The sequence below is a fragment of the Onychomys torridus genome, chromosome 7 (genome assembly GCF_903995425.1).
Source record: "Onychomys torridus chromosome 7, mOncTor1.1, whole genome shotgun sequence".
NCBI lineage: Eukaryota > Metazoa > Chordata > Mammalia > Rodentia > Cricetidae > Onychomys > Onychomys torridus.
This window is the reverse complement of record NC_050449.1, coordinates 70,828,688-70,849,987: the sequence shown is the minus strand read 5'-3', so window position 1 is coordinate 70,849,987 and position 21,300 is coordinate 70,828,688. Positions and strand designations below refer to the sequence as shown.

The 21,300-nt window shown below is 43.7% G+C and overlaps 1 protein-coding gene across 2 annotated transcripts in view; it reads left to right on the top strand.

Annotated features, from left to right (window-relative positions):
• Nucleotides 1–21,300, top strand: part of Lrrc1 (leucine rich repeat containing 1) — a 117,957-nt gene that overhangs the window by 95,163 nt on the left and 1,494 nt on the right. Inside the window, exons 9-14 of one of the 2 annotated variants that reach the window (XM_036193536.1) lie at nt 2,131–2,249; nt 3,538–3,621; nt 6,341–6,365; nt 11,305–11,420; nt 18,720–18,892; nt 19,770–19,831. In XM_036193536.1, coding sequence (XP_036049429.1) covers nt 2,131–2,249; nt 3,538–3,621; nt 6,341–6,365; nt 11,305–11,420; nt 18,720–18,878 — 503 coding nt within the window. In that variant the 3' untranslated portion in view covers nt 18,879–18,892; nt 19,770–19,831. Of the gene's footprint in view, nt 1–2,130; nt 2,250–3,537; nt 3,622–6,340; nt 6,366–11,304; nt 11,421–18,719; nt 18,893–19,769; nt 19,907–21,300 lie in introns of those variants that run through there. The other variant, XM_036193535.1, reaches the window with a different exon arrangement.

The window sequence follows — 21,300 nt, the reverse complement described above, 5'->3', positions numbered from 1 at the left end:
GAGTGTAGCTTGGACATCACTAAGAACTTAGGTCCTTATTGGACTCCATCTTCTTGATGAGACTGCATTGGGAAGGTGCTTTTAAAGGGGACAGTGAAGCCAGGCGGTGGTGGCACACGCCTTTAATCCTAGCACTTGGGAGGCAAAGGCAGAAGGATCTCTGTGAGTTTGAGGCCAGCCTGGTCTCCAAAGCAAGTTCCAGGACAGGCTCCAAAACTACATAGAGAAACCCTGTCTCAAAAAACCAAATAAATAAATTGGGAAAAATAAATAAACAAATAAAGAGGACACTGATAGAGCTGGTTATTTCCTAATATGCTGGGAGAGATCTTTTAACCATCCCTTGCTATCTATTTATTTTCTTCCTCCCTCCCTCCCTCCCTCCCTCCCTCCCTCCCTCCCAGACAGAGTCTCGCTATGTAGCCCTGGCTGTCCTGGGACTTGCTGTGTAGAGCAGGCTGGCCTTGAACTTACAGTCTGCCTCTGCTTCCTGAGTGCTGGGATTACAGGCGTGCCCCACCACACGGCACCCATTCCATTTCCTTTCTTTTAAAGGAGCATAGACCAGTGTGGGAAATCAGTACAGAATGTGGTGGAACAAGTGTTGGTACTTAAGCTGTGAAAAATATTTTTTATCACACTGTCTTTCTAGTCTTGTTATTCAAGGCCCTGAACTTGTTTTCCTTTAAATAGAGATTCTCATAATGTTTTCCTTGTATGCATTTTTAATCCTGTAAGAAAGAGAAATGTCTGTTAATGTGCTTTTTTTTTGGTTGTTCATTTGTTTGAATTTCTCAGGTAGAAAGCCTTATAACCTAGAAAGTTTGAAAACAGAACCAAACAGGTGGTTTTGTTTGTTTTGCACAACTGTTTCAAATGTTAACTTTTAGCTATGTGCTAATAATGAAAACATGCACACACAGAGAGACAGAGACAAAATGTAATCACAGGGACTGATAGCCCCATCATAGCAGTGCTGCCCAGCGCCTGGAAGGAACTGTGTGTAACCACAGATTGTCATAAGATTATGGAGAAGAGTGTGGCCAGGGACCTCTTCCTTTCTGGTATTTGGTCAAGGTGAAAATGAAAACTGAGGATAGTCAGCACCAGTTGAAAAGCAGATGAGGATTCTGACCTTCTAGAAATGTTTGTTCAGAACCATCTAGGGCATCGGGTTCTGTAGAAACTGGATGTTTTGATGCTTGGAACAGGAGGAATCAACAGATGGGCACTGACCTGCTGTGGGCATTAAAGGACTGTCTGTGGCAAGGCCCCCTGTTATAGGCTTATTGGATCTTGAGGTTCAGATGAGCAAAAGGAGAGTTTCCTTTGAAAAGCCTTGAAAAACAAAGAGAATAGCTACAAATTACTTTGCACTTCATAGTGAAGAAACAAGTTCCCTGTCACTTGAATCATTCAAGCTATCAAACTTCCAGCTGGGAAGAGGGTCAAGGAGCTGTTTCAAGCTGCACTGTGCCCTGTGGATAGCGCCGGCAGATCTCCTGATGGCAAGGGCCTGTGCGGATCCACCAGAGACTGACTTAGTTCGCTATTGGTTCTGGTCCACGGTGAGCCAAGGAATGACCCTCTTCCTTGCCCCATGGCTCTGCCCAAGGCCAGAGAGTTCTTCCTTGACTTCTCCTTCCCCAGCTTCATGTCTCTCTTTGTGTAGAGGTGATCCTCTCCTTGAATGGGGAAGGCATCCTTGCTTGGATCTCAGTAGATGATGAAGAGTGCCTGCACTGTTGGTTTGTTCCCCTGGGGACTTGGAGGTGGCCCTTCACTCATTCCTCAGACCCTGTTCTCTTCCATCCACAAAATGGCTCCTGCTCTCATAGATGCACCAGTAGCTAGCTGTTGGTCCTTCGTGAGATTGTCTGGCTTCCACAGTCATTTTAGTTAGCCCTTTGAAATGATTTGTTTCTAATTACGGACTTTCTGATATGCTGAACAAATTACTCTTAACATTCAACCTTTGGTGTTCTAAATGAGTGTTACAGTTTCAGTGTGAAAAGCTGGTTGAAGAAAAGATAAGTAATTATTTTAAAACACAAAAGAACAGCAGATAGAAAAAAAAGTGGTGGTTAGGCGAAGAATCATGACTAATGAGTTTAAATGACACTTTTGTAGGAAAACTAAAGAAGCTGTCAATCTTGAAGCTGGATCAGAACAGACTCACACAGTTGCCCGAAGCAGTTGGGGATTGTGAAAATCTCACGGAATTAGTTCTTACAGAAAACTGTCTCCTGGTGAGTGCCTTGTGTGGCTGGGATGAGTTCAGTTCTTTGCACCTGCCACAATGAGGTGTGGCCTGAAGACCAACTTTTGCTATATAGGCAAAGTGGGTGTGGGCTCCACACCCAGAGCATGTGTCCTCAGAACGTGGTCTCTGAACTCACACCTCACAGAGATCCCTGGTGAAGCTTGCCTGTAAATGGATGTGTCTGGGAGCTATGTTAGTGCACCCAGGAGAAATGAGAAAGCTCTGGGGGATGGATGCTTAGACTGCTCTGTGTTCTGAGCTGGAGAATGGTGTTGGAAAACTTTGACCACTGCCGTCTCTACCCTAAAAAACCAGGACTGAAGGCAGCTGCCCAGACTCCCAGTTTGACCAAGCTTTTTTTCCCTACCAGGGGCAAAGACTGCATGCACCACCTCCTGAGGGTGGGTCAGCACAGTGGTAGCCAGTGTCTGCTCTCTGCCCCTTCCTGTCTCCCTTTGCTTCACCTGTCAGGTCCTGCTCATCTCCTCTTCCTCTACTGTAACTGTCCTGCACGTGGCCTCTTAAGAAGCAAGTACTTTGCTCCACCCCCACCCCCGCTGTCTTTCTACCCTGCATTCCCTTCTTGTCTTTCCTCTTGCTTCCCCTTTCTCATGTGTTGTTAAGTGAAGTGGTGTCCTTCAGGTGGAAAGAGCAGTCAGACCCTAGGAAGAGCGAAAACTTAGACATGGTGGGTCATCTCAGCGTTCTTCCTTAGATAGCCATCCTCTGGCAGGCGGCTCTAGGCTTACAGATAGAAGCCATAACAGTTACAACTAAAGTCACCCTCAGATTCTGCTGTGATGTTCCAGAGCCCCTGGGAGCCTGCCTGCTGCTGTAGGGCTCTGCTGAGCATGCCAGGCCCACTTACCTTTCTCGGCACCCACCTGGGTCTTTCTGTGCCCCTGGCCCCACAGCACCGATGCAACATTCTAGCTTCCATGTGTCAAAGCCACCATCTACCTGTGGTGGTCTGGTATGCTGGAAGGGCACATATAAACCTTGAGGGTGTAAATACACACTTTGTTGAGTGGAAGAACAGTACATTCCCCCATTTCCACCTTTGATTTAATTTCTTTCAAATGTACTATCATATCAACAGAAATTTAGAATACTTAATTACATTTACCTAAGTGACCATTATAGACATCTCATATTCAGGAAGAAGTATTTTCTTTTGTTGATACTCTTAAAGTCCTTGTAAATAATTGCTTTTTCTGTTGAACTGTGTCAAAAAAAAATGTGATAAGCTAATAACAAGCGTATTACTTTAACAGACTTTACCTAAGAGCATTGGAAAACTTAAGAAGTTGAACAACTTGAATGCAGACAGAAATAAACTGGTGTCTTTACCCAAAGAGGTACGTGCCACTAAAGAAATAATATGGTAGTAATGGCGATGCATAAGAGATCAAAAGTGTCCACCAGTGGTTTTTTCCTTTTTTCATGTTTAAAAGACTGGTGGTGCATTAGAGAATGTGAGTGTGAACCTGCTGGAGGACTGCATCCAAAAATACTTTCCAGTTACATTAGAGAGAGTGGAGAAACATACATTGATGGGATTGTAAATCCAGGGAAGAGAGTGGTGTTTTGATCCAAAGAGAATGACAATTGACAGAAGTGGGTAATTTGGGAGTTTGCCAGAGAACGTGGGTAATTTGGGGTTTAACTGTTGCATTTAACTGCAAGCCATTATTGTGCTTATAAAAGTGAACCATCATGCAACCCGGTTTCTTGGCAGAGATTTGGGTCAAGCAACGTTAATGTCTAGGATGGGAATCCTTTATAAAGGCACACCTATGGAGGAAGGCCAGCAGGAAGCTGCCTTCTCCACCACTACCGTCTTCTCTTCCTCCTCTCCCACCATCTACTCCTACTAGTGAAAAGAGACAACCATTTTCTATTGTGGAGAGTAACTGGGTTCTTCAGAGGCTCCTAATGTCCATCAGAGGAGGTGGACATGCTGGCTGAAGAGAGAGCCCACAGTGAATGGAGCACGGAGGTGTCTAGTGTCCTTTTTGAAAGGTTTACTGCGTGCTGAGAACTGGGAGAGCTGTACCGGAAAGAATAAGACTGAGCTTGCCTTTTCGCTGTTGTTTTTAGTATTCGTCACATAGCCAAGAGCTGAGTTTCTGGTCCTTTCCTTTTTCTTTATTGAATAGCTGTTGGTTAGACTTCCCGTTTGCTAGGTCCTCATAGAAAAAGCTTCTTTCCTCCACATGATCATTGGCCAACTTAGTTTTGTTTATGTTTCTCTGCTCTGACCTTTTCACTACCTGTCTCGGAATAATTTCAAAGTTGGCATCTAACCCGCCAGACTTCAGGGCCACCTCTTTTCTTTTCCTAGGGCCACTTTACAGGGTGTGTGGGCTTCCCCTTTCCCTTTCTCAGCTTGGGTCTCTGCTCCCAGTGCCCAGACTCTTCTGGGTAAGTTAGATAACCTCCCTGAGTGGAAGCAAGAGGTTACAGACTGAAAACCCGACACATTTCTAATCAGACATACCCTTAGTGTGAGCTATCACATCTAAGCAAAACTGTCACCAACAGAAAGACTCAAATCTACATCGCAGTCAAATTGGGACACAACTGAGATTCTGCTAATCAAAACATTTTGCTGCTAATCTGTATGCAGTCAACCAAAACACAGCTGATAGTGTGAACACTAGTCTTTCCCCTTGTGGGTGGGGAATGGATCGGATGCAGAATCAACACGAGGAGCTTTGTCTCTTTCTTCCTTGATGCCCTGCATGGTGTGTGGTGCTTCTGTGCAGCTTTTGAGATCATGATGATTGCCTCAGTTCACAGATACAAAAACTGAGGACAGTCGGCTTTAGCCCCAAAGATGATGCTCCCAGTCACTACGACGGGACTGTAAAAACAGGGCAACACAAGGGATTCAGATTCAGCATGGCCTTTTCATCTGTGTGTCCTAGAGACTGTACAAAACCTTGATTCAGTAAAGAAAGGTCAAGTGACCTCTGGGCTGGGCATTCTAGAATATCAGTACAGCTTCGGGGTGTTTTTGAGACAGAAGCCAAGGAGTGCACTTGGAAGTTTAATAACAACACCCTCCCATCGCATCTGGGTAGCTCATGAATTCTTTTCTCCAGGGAGACATTTTAGGGAAGAATCTTACAAATTTATTATTATGAAACTGCTACTGTCATTGTAGCAATAAGTTGTCTTTGGTTAAAAAAAATAAGAGTCTTCAACAGTGTTTCTGATTAGAGAGTGACATATGGTACCTTCTGTGTCTGCTTACGTCCACTGCAAAATTATTTTTAGCTCTAAAGCATTTGTGCTATTACATTTTATCCATTTTCTGGGAAATAGTGATTGATTTCCTGGCATCTAGAGTTTTATAAGTGAATAAAACAGATACTTTTTTTCTTCAGCCTCTAGATAAAGCAGAAACGTTTCAATTTTTGAGAGTGAGATCTTTCTAGACTATCTTGAGCCTTAAACATACACACCCAGATCCCAGGATAAGAAAGTCACTGAGTGTATGTCTCTGGCTCTGCCATGGGTCACAGTTTGGTACCCAGCAGAAATCGTCTGACTGTTTGTCTCATCGGGGCTGAGCAGCTAAACACAAAGTGTGTCCCAGCCACATGTCAAGTCACCGCTGTGTACAGTTAGTGTAGTCTGCCCTGTGGTCGTCTATGTGTGTGAGCACCAGCTCTACCTCCATGCCTGATTTCTTGGAGTCTTTCCTTGGAAAATGTATTACCTTTTTTCCTTGATCTATTAAGTTGCATACATGGCTTATCTAAGCTAAGACAAAAACTAATCAATTTTTGTGTCCCAAATCCATAGTTGTATAATTGCTGTTGGTTTGCTGTGTCTGTAGTTTTCCCCACATCGTCTCTCATCATCTTATTTGATGGAATTTATATTGTCAGTCTCACAGCATAGTTCCTTACTCCCAACTGCATGTATTCCCATCTAGTTTCCCAAATGACTGAGGGGAAGAGGTTTGTACTGTTGGGTCACAGTAAAGAATCCTGTTTGTGTTTCGTGGTGTCCTTTGTAGTAAACATTTGGAAATGAATGAATGTCTCTTGTTTTCTTACTTGTTAGCTGCTTGGAGTTTTAGAAAAGTCAGGTAAACTTGTCATCTTGTAAGTATTGTTCTGACTACAGTTACGTCTCCAACTCCTCCCGTTTTGCTTCCTAAGTGCATGAAGATCCAAACTGTCTGACTGCTCTGTGTGTTCATCCTCGTAAACCATGGGCATTGTCTCTCTAAATAAATGTAACAACTGCATGGCCTGGGCTCTTGTATCATTATGTGTTTCTCACATTTGTTCAGATTATTATTTCACAAAAGAATGCTTTTCTGTGACTTAGATTGTACGTTACTCAGAAATTCTGAAAGGCATCTTTTGCCACCTCATCTACCTTCACTACATTGTGCTCTGTCAGCATGATTCTAGCTTGTGGTGGAAAGGCCAAACCTGGCTCATGTGTAACACATGGCATGCTTCTGAGCTCCCAGCCACTTACCCGTGTGTTTTATTTCTCACTCTGTCGCTTAAGTTTATATACTTTGGGAAGGGGGAAGAGTTAAGGGGATGAAAATGTAGGAGTGTGATTTGTAGATGGGCAGGGAGCCAGTGTGTGCTTGTGGGTCTGATGAATGAGGGTAGTGCCTTCAAGATTCCCCAGCCAAATGCTACCTTGAAACACCTTCTGGCTAAAAGAAATTGAGCATATGGCCAAGTTTAGAATACAGAGGGGACTTTTTGCTTGTTATTTTTGTCTGTATTGGATCAAAGTGAGAAAGGGACCCCAACTATGTCCCACCTGTTTGGTCCAATGGGCTAAGGTAGAGTTCGTAGGACATTCATATACATATATTTATTTAGGCAATGTGTAAATATTAATTCCCTGTAAATATTCTGATATTCAGAAATGTTTATGATGTTAGAGCATTTATTTCACAGACAGCTTTTTGCCTTATACTTTAAATTTGTTTGGGTCTAAGTTGCCCTTGCATTTTAAAATTAGTGATAATAAATATAATATAATACCTATACATATTAGAATAAAATACAATTGACCATGAGATCTGAAGACTGAGAATGCATTCCTAAATTTAAAACAGGAAATAAATCATAAAAGAAATGGTTAACAGGATTCAAGAGATGGCTCAGTCAGAAAATGCCTGCCACACAAGCATGAGGCCTGCGTTCAGTCCCCAGAGACCCTTGTTAAGAAAAGCGGAGCATGTGACCCCAGCACTGCGGAAGGAAACATGGGTCCCTGGGACTTCCTGGCCTGCTAGCTTAGTCTAATGAGGGAGTTCCAGGCAAGTGAGAAACCTGTGTCAACAAAATGGGAGAATGGGACTTGAGAAAAGACGAGATTGCCACCCAACCTTCAAATGCACACTAAGATTCACATGCAAGCAGGCGCAAACACAGTTGATGATTTTGATAGTTTTTGTACCTGGAAGATTCCTTGTCTGAAAGAGGATTAAAAACAGTTTATGGGTAGGAAGACATTTAATCTCAAATGAAGAAAATCTTAACTGTTAATCAGAAAGTCCTTTGTGTCACTGAGCAAAAGATGTGTGTATCAGGGAAAAGTAAGCAAAACCAAAAACAAGTGATACCCAGAAAGGGAGAGTACGGGGGAATTCATCCCATCAGTTTTCACAGAAGTGTGAAGACATTTTAATATATCAGAATTTTAAGATTGTAAGTGAAACACCAAATGTTGACAAATATTGCAATAATATTGTACATATTATTGTATAAGTATAAATTGCTAGGGCTGTCATGGGAGAGACTATTGGTATTGTTAAAGACTTACAAACATACCTTTTGCTCTTCTGTTTCTAGAAATTTATTCTTAAGAAAATAGTCCATTCATATTTAAGACACACACAAGACTTGTTTCTCAGATTTTAGACAGGAGCATCAAACATGGCCCAGGTACCATCCCAAGACCTGAAGCAATTCATGTGGACCAGAAACTGTCCTGAGTGTGTACAGAGGTGGCTATCATGGACCAGTCCCTTGTGTCAAGTTCTTACCTGATTTTTACAGTATGTTTGTGAGGTGTAGACAAGTCAGTATCACCATCTACCAGATGATTAAACTAGTGCAGAGAGAGGCAAAGAGGTGTTGGGAACTAACGGGCACCATCAACCATGGATGTTTGTGAAATAACTTCTTATATATCTGGAGGGGAGTATTGTGTGGCTAGCAAAATCCTTGAGAAATATAGTGACATTAGAGCATATTCTTGATGATATATATGCTGAAGATCATAGTGTCTTGTTGTATGTGTGGTCCAATAATTTGTGGAATCTCTAAACCATATAATTTCAAAAATGGTCATGAAGTGGGGAACCTTTTTTTTTTTTTTTTTGGAGACAGGCTGTCTCTGTGTTCTGGAACTCACTCTGTAGCCCAGGCTGGCCTCGAACTCACAGAGCTCCACCTGCCTCTGCCTCCTGAGTGCTGGGATTAAAGGTGTGCACCTCCACCTGACTGAAGTGGGGGAACATTTATAAAATATAGCACAGGCCTTGAAGAAGATTCTAAAATTATGTATATTATTTTTGTTGACCTTGTATTTCAGGCCAGATTATGTTTTCTTATAAGTTTTCCTTCTTGCCTGTGCGATGTGGGTTCTGTTTATGCTACCCATCTTGAAAGGACAGTACCAAGAGATTGCAGCCTCTTACATGCAGGCAGCCATTTGCAAGCAGCATGGGTGCCTGACCTAAGCTGCATCTCTGGATCATGGTCTGATTATGGTCTCCAGGTTGCTCCATAAGAATTTACCCTTTAGAGCAGTGGTTCTTAACCCATGGGCCATGACCCCATGGGGTTGTCAAATGACCCTTTCACAGGGCTTGTCTAAGATGATCAAGAAACACAGATATTTACATTATGATCCATAACAGTGGTAACATTACAGTTATGAAGTAGCAAGGAAAATAATTTTATGGTTGGGGGTGTCACAACAACATGAAGAACTGTATTAAAGGGTCGCAGTAGTAATAAAGTTGAGAACCACAGCTTTAAAGGTTTCCATGGTGATCTCTAGGCCCTTCCTAAGCTAACTCAATGGCAGACAGTTAAATATAGGATCGTTCTGAATTAACGTAGACACAAAAGAGCTAAACTTGGGTTTCCTGCTACATTCTGTAGTTTTTAGAGACTCCAAATCGAAACCCTTGTATTCTTGGAAGGTGTTATTAGTGGTTTAAGGGAGGTTTAAAATACCAGCTTCCTACATAACTGGTAATAGGTTATTTAAACAGTGACTCTGCTTCCCAGAATTTCTAAGTGATACTAGACATTTGATCCTGATGACCGCCAGGGAACCTTCACATTCTGCCCATGAAACCAAAAGAGAGATCAAAATACACACAAATGATTTGGGGAACATGATAGTGAGCTCACGTCAATCCTTCACTGATTTTCATATGAAGGTATTGGGATATGCAGTCAGGTAGTTCTTAAGATGTCCAGGTGAACATACTTGAGCTATTTGGTGGCGCATAGGCAATGGATGTAGGGGAGATGAGAGAGGTGGTGCTCTTGTCCCGTGTTCTAACAGTGTGTCCATGGTACAAAGCGGCAATCTCGTCAAGTGACTGTGAGGATTTCCAAGAGACGTTTTGTCCTGTTAGAGTGTTTGTCGATAATTATTACATAAGAAATGTAGATGGCATAATGACCAGAGGTTCTGGGAAAACCCTGGAGGGGCTGAAGGACAGTCAGCCAGTTTGGATTACTGGTAAGATTTTTAAAAACAGAAAGAAGAAAGGTGTTTCTATAGGAAGTAATGATGTGAAATAGAGGGAATAAACTAGTTTCACTGGAATGGAAAACTTGAATTCTGAGACCTGAAAGGGACAGCCCATATGCATTGGGGCTGTGTGACAAGAGACAGATCTGTGTGTTTTATAATATTGATATATTTACATCTGATATGGTTGAATTCTGCAGTTAAATATAGTAATTGGAAATCCTGATATTCGTAGAAGAAGAAATAAAAGGAAAATGTATGAGGTTAACTACGTAGCAATTTTGTAAAGATGTACTGTGCCCTTTTAGGTTGTTATTAAATACACACAGAAGTAAACAGGGCCTCAGGGGATCTATTCAGACAGCCTTAAGGAGGCCAGACTCTCCCTCTGGTGAGAGGCCCTGGGGTACTACTTTCCCATGTGTCCGAAGGACATCAATAGGTCTCTTCATGAGCTCTCTACTCAGGATTCAGGCAAAGGCCAGAAGACTGCAGTGCTTTATGGAGTCTGTAGAAGGTTGTGTCTGAGATCCCTTTGGTTCCTTTTCTGACTCACAAATCCTTGGCGGATTTGTCCAGGAAAGTCTTGAATTAGTGTCTTAAAGACCACACATAGGAATAGACTTGAATGTGGACGCAGCTCTTGGTCTAATGAAGTTGTTGACAGCAAACTGTGGCTGAGACAAATTACACATTTACCAGTGTCGCTTCTCACTAAGACTTCACTGGTTTTGCATTCCTCAAGGGAAAATGATTTTTGCCGAATTAATTTATGAGTGACCGAAAGCTATCAAAATGTATTTAGTAACAATGCATGTATAATCTATCAGGTCCCCCCCTTCCTTTCTTAACCCTGGAGTATTGAAAACATGGGAGTTGTAGGGCAGGCCTTGAGCTGTGTGTATTGATGTCACTGTTGCCTCTGGCCTAGTATTTTGAAGTAAAATTGTTGAATTCCCTTATAGCTAAATAGTACATTCTGGACTTGTGTAGTTTAGTTAACACTAGTTAACCAGTGCAGTGCATTAGGTATCAGCAAGGAAAAGTAATAGTTTTCCAAATGACAGTTTGAACTGTATTAAGTATTTTCTTTATTCAACTTAGAACATGTTTAACATTTTGTATAACTGACAGTAATCATATGCTTACCAGTGAAATTTAAAATCATATGGTATATTTTATGCATCTTTTTTATGCTGTTGGTAAAATATCCTACCCCACCCCTCCTCAAAAATGGAGAAAAGAACAGATGATTTTTTTCTTTCCCACTGCAGATTGGCGGATGCTGCAACCTCACTGTGTTCTGCGTCCGGGACAACAGACTGACTCGGATACCAGCGGAAGTGTCGCAGGCCATGGAACTTCATGTCCTGGATGTGGCAGGGAACAGGTAAGGAAGGGCTTTGCTGGAGAGAAACAAACAAATATATAGTTAGCCCCCGTCTTTGCCATGTACCTCTGCAGTTGTGGCCTGGCTACCTCTAACGGAGCATTAGCCTGCTTAACTGCACAACCAGAGTGGTTAGAGAATTCTTGATGGGGACCAGACTATGAGAGCCAGGTGGAGCAGTGACAGCACACCCACACTTAGGCTACTTTAGAGCAGAGTGCTTCCTAGATGACAGTACATTTACAAGACCAGACAGTGGACCGGAGGCTCTGCCTTTGCGTCCCTAACTGTTTTTGTAAGTCAAAGTGGGCCTCAAGAGATGCTCTGTCTGCAAAGGAAGCTTGAAACCGTTGGGATTTTTTTCTTTTTCTCAGGCAGGGCAGAGTTTCAGGATGTTGTTGAAGCTAGGCGTAGGCCATCCTCTTGCCCCACAAGCAAGAGGCATCCTTCTTGTCCCAAGAAGCCTAGACCAGAGTCACATATTACCAAACCTGGCTGGATTTTAAACATGGGCCTTGCTGTTCTGTGCTAGTCATTTTCAACCTCCTGCGTTCATAAATAAAGTTGTGTTGTGTAGGGGTGTGCTTATGGGGAGAGGCTCCGTAATATCAGCGTATCCAAGTGATTCTGAATCCAAACTACCGTCAAAAGCAGGTGGCGTGCCTATGACACAGCAGTGCTGTTCCTTGCGTTCCCAGCTCTGCACTGTGCCCAGGTTTTGTGGTTTAGAACGCAGCCCCTTTTCAAGCATTCTGAGTTAGTTTCAGGACTCCAGATGCCACATGCTCCTTCTCCCTGGGTGTGCACGAGCTAGCCTTTCCACCCGGGACCCCCTTCTCCGACTCTGCCTTTGTTCTTCATCACCCACTTTATTTCCTCTAGGCGTTTTTCCCTCTTTGGATCTTCGTAATTCCCTGTAGTGATGCCTTCTGGCACGTGTATGCGTGTGTGACCCTTCTGAACTTGATGTTGTCCTAAGGGACAGGGTCTGCTTCTGTGTCACTGTGTCACTTTTCCCAGCCCAGCCTCTAGTACTTGGTGGATGCCTGGTAAATTCTTGACTGAAGGAAAATGTTCGTAGCTTTGCAGAATGAGCAGCATGGTGTTGCAGAAAGGGGTATGTTCTTCATTGCCAGCAGGAATTTTAAAATTGCTTTTGAATGTGAGAGGGATAGATAAGCAGTAATGTCTTAACTGGAGAAAGCTGATTTTACTTGGTAAGGGCCTGCGGGACAAAGAGTGCTGTGGGACTGGCTCCCCCGTGCTGATTAGTTGGTCACTTAGGTCAGGCATAAGCCTACACTCTTCATCCTTCGCAATGGACCTGAGATAGCTGGGCTAAATAAGCTGTAATTGGAGGTGAACTATGGCCTCGGCATGCTCACCTTTTTAAAGGTTAATCCTCCGGGGAAATCTTGATAGATTATTAAGGCCATTAAGAAGTGACTGGGAACTCAGGATTGATTTGGGCTGAATGTCAATTTCTGCTAGTTGCTCACTAGAGCCTTTAGCCTGGGAAGTACTGTTCTTTCCAGTTGCTTTTCTGCAGCCCAGGAAACTCAGGAACTCTGGACATTTCCCTGGTCCCAGCCACACTGGGAAGTATGAATTTCCATTCCTAATTCTTAAGCAGAAAGACGGCTCTGGCTTCTAAAACTGTTTCCTGTGAGTAGGGGCATCATTTTCCAGTTCTCAGAAAAAAGGGAAGTTACATTTTTATTATGCTTGGGTTGGGGTGGAGACATTCAGTTAAGAAGTTGAGGTACATAGTCATCATCTGAGTCAGCTCAATGTGCCATTTTGTCCATCCATATATAAATTCATAACTAAATTCTCAGCCTTTAAAAATGTTTAATCACTACTTGCTTTAAAATTTCAGTATTGAAACTAGTAATAATAATAATATCACCATGTCAGTGTTGAAGCTTGCAGAAATGTCATCCATGGGAGATGGTTGAAGGTGCAGCCTCCAGCTCTGCTCCCAGGTATAATATAATAGTGGCTTGCCAGAGAGACTGCCTGCCACTGTGCAGGAACTTGCTTTAATAGACCTGATAGGATGTATTACTGCAAGGGTGAGTCTAGAGTACCATGTGGGAGCTATGAAACCCTCTGTGGCAGTGACGGACGGGTAGTGTCCTGTATCATCAGCTACTCTGGGACACAGGACGACATTTCTTAACTCTTCATAAATACTCTGCTTAGAAATACTCACCAGGAGCACACAATAGGGTACTTGGGGCCCTTGCTTCAATATAAATAGTACCAAACACTAGAAACAGTATCTGTTAGTGGGGAGGTTAGACTTTTGAGTTTTGTGGTGTGTGGTGTGGTGTGTTGTGGTGTGTGTGTGTGTGTGTGTGTGTGTGTGTGTGTGTGTATAGACAATTTAAACATTTTTATTTGTGTTGTTTTGTTTTTTGAGACAGGGTTTCTCTGTGTAGTTTTGTGCCTTTCCTGGAACTCACTTGGTAGCCCAGGCTGGCCTCGAACTCACAGAGATCCGCCTGCCTCTGCCTCCTGAGTGCTGGGATTAAAGGCGTGCGCCACCACCATCCGGCTTTAAAATTTTTATTTTATTTATTTATTTTTTTTGTTTTTTTGTGGAGCTGAGGATCGAACCCAGGGCCTTACGCTTGCTAGGCAAGCACTCTACCACTGAGCTAAATCCCCAACCCTTTAATTTAAACATTTTTAAACTTGAATATTAAATCATCAAAAATTAGATTTTTTTGTCTGCATTCAAATGAAGACTCATGATGCTGAGTGAAAAAGCAAGTATCGAATGATGTTGTTGTTTAAATGTTGTTGCTTTTTAAAAACGAAACCATATCTGACTACACCGAGCTATCAACAGTCATGTCAGTAGAGGATGGTGGAGACTTTTGAGTACATAGGGCTTCATTTGAGAGATTTGCTTTTTGTTTTTTTTTTTTCCCAAGATGCTCGTATCTAATCTTTTATACACTTCAGACATATTTTGAAAATTGCTTGAAACTAGGAAATTCTACTTGGAAGTAACAAACAAATGAAATATTAAAGTATAGCAGTGTTCAACCATTGGCTAACACTACACTAGCCAGGAGACACTCTGAGTTCTTAAATACCTTTGGCAAAGTAGTTGCTGTAGTATTCCTGAGGCATGAAAGGTCACTTGAGGCTGGGTTGGTCACAGTTTGTTTGGCCCTCCTCCTAGACCACCAGTGTAAAACAGTCAACACCAGCTTTTTATTTCTTGGGGTGTGGTGCTTAATAGAGCAGAGATGTGTGCAAGTGAGACCATGGCTTCTTGTTCTGATTCTGTGGTATAGAGAAGCTACCAACTTAAGTTTTTTTGTTTGTTTGGTTGGTTGGTTTTTCGAGACAGGGTTTCTCTGTGTAGCTTTGCACCTTTCCTGGAACTCACTCTGTAGCCCAGGCTGGCCTTGAACTCACAGAGATCCACCTGGCTCTGCCTCCCGAGTGCTGGGATTAAAGGCGTGTGCCACCACTACCCAGCCCATCTTAAATTTTAAAGTGTACTTACTTCTCTGGAAAGCTGGAGTGTATTGATACCATTTTCTGACTTCCAGTCAGATGATTTTCCTGAGGGAAGCAGAGGAGAGTGTATGTGTCTGCAGTTGAGTAGGCCACGGCAAGTCTGGAGAAGCCACTTGGCTTGGCCAGCAGAACGTGTGCAGACTGTGTAGGGACAGGAGCATTACAGGTAGTACGGACCCGTCAGGGACGGGCTGGTGTATGGTGAAGACTTGGTCAGCAGCCGCCGCGTTGGAGCTGCCTGGCACTTGGGCTTTTCACAGGAAAGCCAGTGTTTCAGACAACTTGTTAATGTGAGTTGGAATACGATTACAGGTCTGCTGTTGTAGAGTCTAGTAATTTATTTCAGCTTTTATCACCCACTTGTCATCCTTGGAAGCTGTTATTTGTTGGTGATATTTTTAGCCTCTCGTTCGTCTTTGCCAGGGCTCACTGGGCAGCCGGTGATGGCTCTGAGGTGTTAGGGGAGCAGATTGTCTGTTTTGTGCCAGTTTTCAAGTCTTGATTTTTTTATTTTTAACATTTTAGAGGCAATTAGCTTAACTCCGATTTTAAAAAGAAACAGTAAAAATTGAGAACATTTCATTCCTATAATATAAAAGTGTTTGCATACGTGATACTGTGATGCTCGTGCTGTGTGTCCGTGTATCTGTGTTATGTCATTGCTGCTGGGAGTCAAACCCAGGGCCTTGTGCATGCTAGACAAGTGCCCTACCACTGATCTGTGTCCTCAGTCCTATTGTGGATAGTCACATATGTATGTATGCATGTTCATAACTCTGTCACAGTGCCTGCCCCCTAAAAAAAAGTCTTTAACCTCCTTGAGTTTGAACGTGTATACAACATATTTGTTATATAGAGAGAAATGATTTTGGGGGCAGCAAAGGAGATGTCACTTGCTGCCTCATTTGAGGAACAACCACATCTAAATGAGGAGAGGACAGCTGCTTTCTCTGGGATGCTTCAGATGTCCTTGTCCTGGTGTGAGCTCTTCACTGCAGGGAAATGGGTGTGACCTTCATTAGGGAAAGATTATCTCGGTTGGGTTCCTACTGCCCTAGAGGCCACAACAGAAAGCAACTTGGGGAAGGCAGTGCTTGTTTCATTTCATACTTCAGGTCACACTCTGTCACTGGGGGAAGCTGAGGCAGAAACCTGGAGGCAAGAACTGAAGCAGAAGCCATGGAGGAGTGCTACTTATTCTCGATACCCCTGGTGTGCACAGTTTGTTTCTTATACATCCTGAGACCACCTGCCCAAGAGTGGCATCACCCACAGTGAGCTGGTCCCTTCCGTGTTAATCAAGAAAATGCCCTACAGACTTGCCTATACGCAATTGGGATGGAGGTATTTTCTTAATTGAGGTTCCTCTTCTGGGATAACTCTAGCTTGTGTCAAGTTAGCTAAACAAGCAAACAAACAAATGAAAAACCTAAAGGACAAAACCAGCCAGAACAATTGACCCCTTGGTCAGCTTGACACACAAACACATCACTTCAACTGTAAACATTCCTTCCTTGTTCATACCCATAATTCATATTAATATCACAATAAAAACATAAACAACTAGCCCGGCGGTGGTGGCCCACGCCTTTAATCCCAGCACTCAGGAGGCAGAGGCAGGCGGATCTCTGTGAGTTCGAGGCCAGCCTTGTCCCCAAAGTGAGTTCCAGGAAAGGCGCAAAGCTACACAGAGAAGCCCTGTCTCGAAGAAGAAAAAAAAAAAAAAGTAAACCCAAGTTTAAGAGTCTGCTCCGTGTCTGATGTCTGGGACTCGTGGTCTTCTGGGCTCCAGAGGGAGGCTCCATTTCTCCAGCTCTGTCATGTGCAGCAAACACTGCTTGTCTCATATGCTCTAAACACTGTCACTCCACAGCTGTTACTGTCCTTGGTGGTTTGGTCCTGGCATCTCCAATGTGCTGGAGTCTCCATAGGCTGCGCCTTCAGTGATGGCCTCCTGGCCTCTCTTTGGGATTCTGATTCTGCCACATGGTACACACCTCAGCTTTTCTCCATGACCCCTTCAATCCTGGGGTCTCCACCGTAATTGAAGCTATACCTTCACCAATGGCCTCTTCAAGTGCCAAGCTTCAGCTGCTCTCCATGACCCCCTTACAGCTTCAAAACTAGTACCACCTGTGAGACTCTTAGACTTTACCAAGTTTCACTGCCAGCGTGACATGCAGCCCTGGCTCCCTCTGGACCCTGGGTTTTATGCACTGACCCTGGGAAAATATTCCCAGAAGTTTTTACCCCAGTGATGCTGGTCTCTTAATCAGTACCTGCTGGCTAGTTTTATGTCGACTCAACAAAAGCCAGAGTCATTTGGGAAGAAGGAACTGCAACTGAGAAGATGTGTTCTGTGAGAACACCTGTAAGATATTTTCTTGATGATTGATGTGGGAGGGTCCAGGTCACTGGACAGTGCCACCCCTGGGTTGGTGTCCCTGAGTGTATAAGAAAGCAGACTGAGCAAGCCAGTAAGCAGCACTCACTCCTCCATGGCCTCTGCATCAGTTTCCTGCCTTGAGGTCCTGCTCTGACTTCCCTACATGATGAGCTGTGATGTGGAAGTGTAAGCAAAATAAGCCACTTCCCCTCCAGGTTGTTTTTGGTTCTGGTATTTTATCACAGCAATGGAAACCCTAACTAGTTAACAACAGTTAATTTATCAGCTCCAGCTAACCAGTATCCATTACTCCAGTAAAACAAAGGTTTCACATCAGTGGTCATTTGTTAATCATATCCGATTCTTTAACCCGAGCTGATTGGAACCACAGATTCTTAATTCAGAATACCACCAAATGGTCCGAGAAGAGTCTTTGCTTCCCCCTGGGACTTTCCAAGCTAGACTTCTGTGATCTTCACTGTTTTCAACATTGTGATCTTCTAAGCTTCCACAGAACTCAGTGTCATTTCCAGCCCAAAGTTCCGAACACTGACAGTCCTCCCCAAAACGACATGGTCATGCCTGTCACAGCAACGATTCATAATCCTGGCACCAGTTCCTATGTTAGTTATGTTCTTATCGCTGTGATAGACACCATGACCGAAAGCAAGTTGGGGAAGAAAGGGTTTATTTGAGCTTACACCCTCAGGTAACAGCCCCATTACCCATGGTTATTTTTATGAAGGACATTTTGATGGTGCAAGCATAAATATATACCTAATATTCAGGTGTCACATTTCAACTTTTAAAGTGTTCTTATGTGAATTCTCTGATCTGAAATTCAATAATCTGATGCGACTGTTAATTATCACCTGAGTCTGAGAACTGACAGAGACTGGCAACTGAAAGGTCAGAGTTTAAAGGATTAGCTGGAAGGGTCTCCCCAGAGACGGCCAGTGCCGCACGTATAGAATGAAGTTGAATTCTTTGCCTCTACGACTCTCTCCTTCCTCCCATCCCTGGGGACCCCCAGCAGCCTACCAGTGAGGCTGCAGCCCCGTGCAGCGGTAAGAGCTGTGTATTTGTCCTTTGAGTTATGCTGTGTATTTCCTCTCCTTCGGTTCAAACTCAGTGCAAGGCCTTCCGGCGTGTTCCTACTGTCTCTGGGCTGTTTAGCCCCATGCTCTGGAGGTCCTATGGAGGGCAGTGGTAGCGGTAAAGGGAAGTGGGCACTTCACTTGTGACTCTCTCCAGGTAGGCAGATCTGTTTATGACCAATCTGAGGGCTCTGGTGTTTTATCTTCTTCCCATTTGAGCTAGCAGGAGTCAGTTCTCTGGCGTCTCAGGTTGTAACATCTCTTGTTTTATGTCAGGTTGCGTCACCTGCCCTTGTCTCTGACGACTATGAAGTTAAAAGCCCTGTGGTTATCGGACAACCAGTCCCAGCCTCTGCTCACGTTCCAGACAGACACCGACCGCACCACAGGGGAGAAGATTTTAACCTGTGTCTTACTTCCTCAGCTGCCTTCTGAACCTATCTCCCAAGGTGATTTTCCCTGAGGGACCTCGAGCTGGAGCTAAATTCTGCCCATAGGGCCTCCTCTTCCCTAGTATGCTTGTGACTTTGTTCAGTTTGCTCCTACCAGAGGCGAGTTAGGGGCAAACTGAACCCCAGGAAAAGATCACTCGCATCTGTTCATCGTGACTGAAATTCCCAAAGCCACCCTTTGGTTTGGAATTACACAGTAAGGATAAAAGTATATAATACTCATCAGTGTTAAAATCCAAACTGATATTGGAGGATTCCCAGGTAATACCATTGGCACAGTATCTTTAAACCAGTGAATTATTTTGAGTCGCTGTATCTTTCTTTTGTAAATTTTGTGATAAAAAATTATTCACACAAATATCAAAATGATGGTATGAATCCATTGCTGAGAGATATGGATTTGGTAGGAATACTGGAGTCCCTGGAGCTGGAGCACTCCAAAATGACCTTGCCGGTCTCAGGAAAGTGTAGCAAAGTGCCATGAGAGAGAGCACCTGCCTCCCTTGACTGCCGCCGTACCACGAGAAAAAACAGGACAGAAAGCTGTGCTCATTGTGTCAAAAGAGCCAGAGCACCCTTTAATGCGTTGGAACCTTCTCTGATGAAACATCAAGCATCCCAGTCTAGCAGATACCTCAGAGGATCTCAGATGGAGGTCCATGATAAAGGACTAATGCTGCCCAGGCCTTTCTGCTTCTTGCTTTACGTGTTACCGAAAAGCAAAGGTTTGAGGTTGCAGCAGTGGTCTGCCCTCCTTATTTTTGGCACTGTGGTCCTCCATGTGGGTTCTGACCAGTGAGCCACTAAATGACAGTGTCGCCATTCCCAGTCATAGGGCCTGCATTCCCCGCTGATGTTATCTTTGTCGCTGCAGAGAGCCTGCCTCGCTGTGGTGCCCTGGAGAGCCTGGTGAGTGACGTCTCTGAGGATGCCTGGAATGACCGAGCGGTACACAGAGTCAGTGCAATCCGGTTTTTGGAAGACGAAAAGGATGAAGATGAAAATGAAATGGTATGGGGGTGGACATTCATCCACGGTGGACTGTGGCGCCTTACGTGGATTTTCTTTGTGCATAGTACATTTTTTGTTTTGCCTTTCAACATCTAGATTTTGTTTGTTTGTTTGTTTGTTTTTTAAACAAAACTAATTCTCGAAGCACCAATACAAAGTGAATTTTTGACACTGTTGTGACTTGAATGGTTTTGGTGTTTTTATTTCTTTATGGTAGTGTCCTCTTCTGTCTCCATTTTCTCTAAAATTGGCAACTCCCCCCACCCCCCACCCCGCTTTGTTTTTTGCTTGTGTGAATGAAATCACTTCCTATCTCTAATACTGCTCGTGGCTGGGCTGTGTTCACTCCATTCACATGTCATTATATGACTCAGTACAAGACATGGCTCTTCTTGGCATATCAGGCCACCATGGCCCTTATGTAGAGTTCTGTGATCTTAGATGAACTATCTTGACAAGTTTCCATTTAGAAATCAGGAATATGTTTGAAGCCCCGCTCTTTGGTTCATATTTGAAAATGTCTCTCAGATGTACTGTGTTTTAGCTCTGAACTTGATACTGAGTTACACTGGCTGATGGTGGTTCTCCTCCTCCTCCTCCTCCTCCTCTTTCTCCTTCTTCAAGATTTTCATTTTCAGTCATGTGTATGCATGTGTGTTTGAGCATGCATGCTACCCAAGGCGGCTGGAAGAGGCTGTGGATGTGTGTATGCATGTGTGTTTGAGCATGCGTGCTACCCAAGGAGGCTGGAAGAGGCTGCTGATGCCCCGGTGCTGGCTGTAGTTACGTGGAGTTGTGAGCCATCCAGCAGGTGTGCTGGGACCCGAGCTGCGGGTCCTCTGAAGAGCAGTTATATGCTCTTAACCACTGGGCCATTTCTCCAGCCTCCACACTGGTTCTGTAAACTCTCTGTGCTAGTTGGGTTTTCACGAGCAGTGCTAAGAGAGGGTGCTCGTGCCCCCCACCCAAAGGTTGCTTTAAAATTGTCTGTAGTAGTCTGGGTGTCACCAGATGGGGCTCTAGGCATCTGCCTTAGTAGGGAGAAAAATGGGAACAAGAGGTGATAAAGGAACTTCAAAGGCGGTATTTCTTTAATGCTTACCCCGGACATTTCAGAGTGCAGGTATTTCAGTGGTTGCTTTACTACCTCAGCAATGCTCTTTGTAAAGCTAATGTCTTCTAAGATCGGTCTTTGGAAAGATGGAAACGCTGCTTTGTGAGATAATGAGCATGTCCTATATTAACTAATGGGAAAATGTACAAATTGCCGAGCCCTGTCACTTTAACTGTCAGTGCTGTGGTCTTTATTAGAAGAACATGCACTTTCATCAGAACAGCAACTGGCACACAGCAGCCAGTCCAGATGAAGTCCTCTTTTTTGCTTTCTCTTTTTC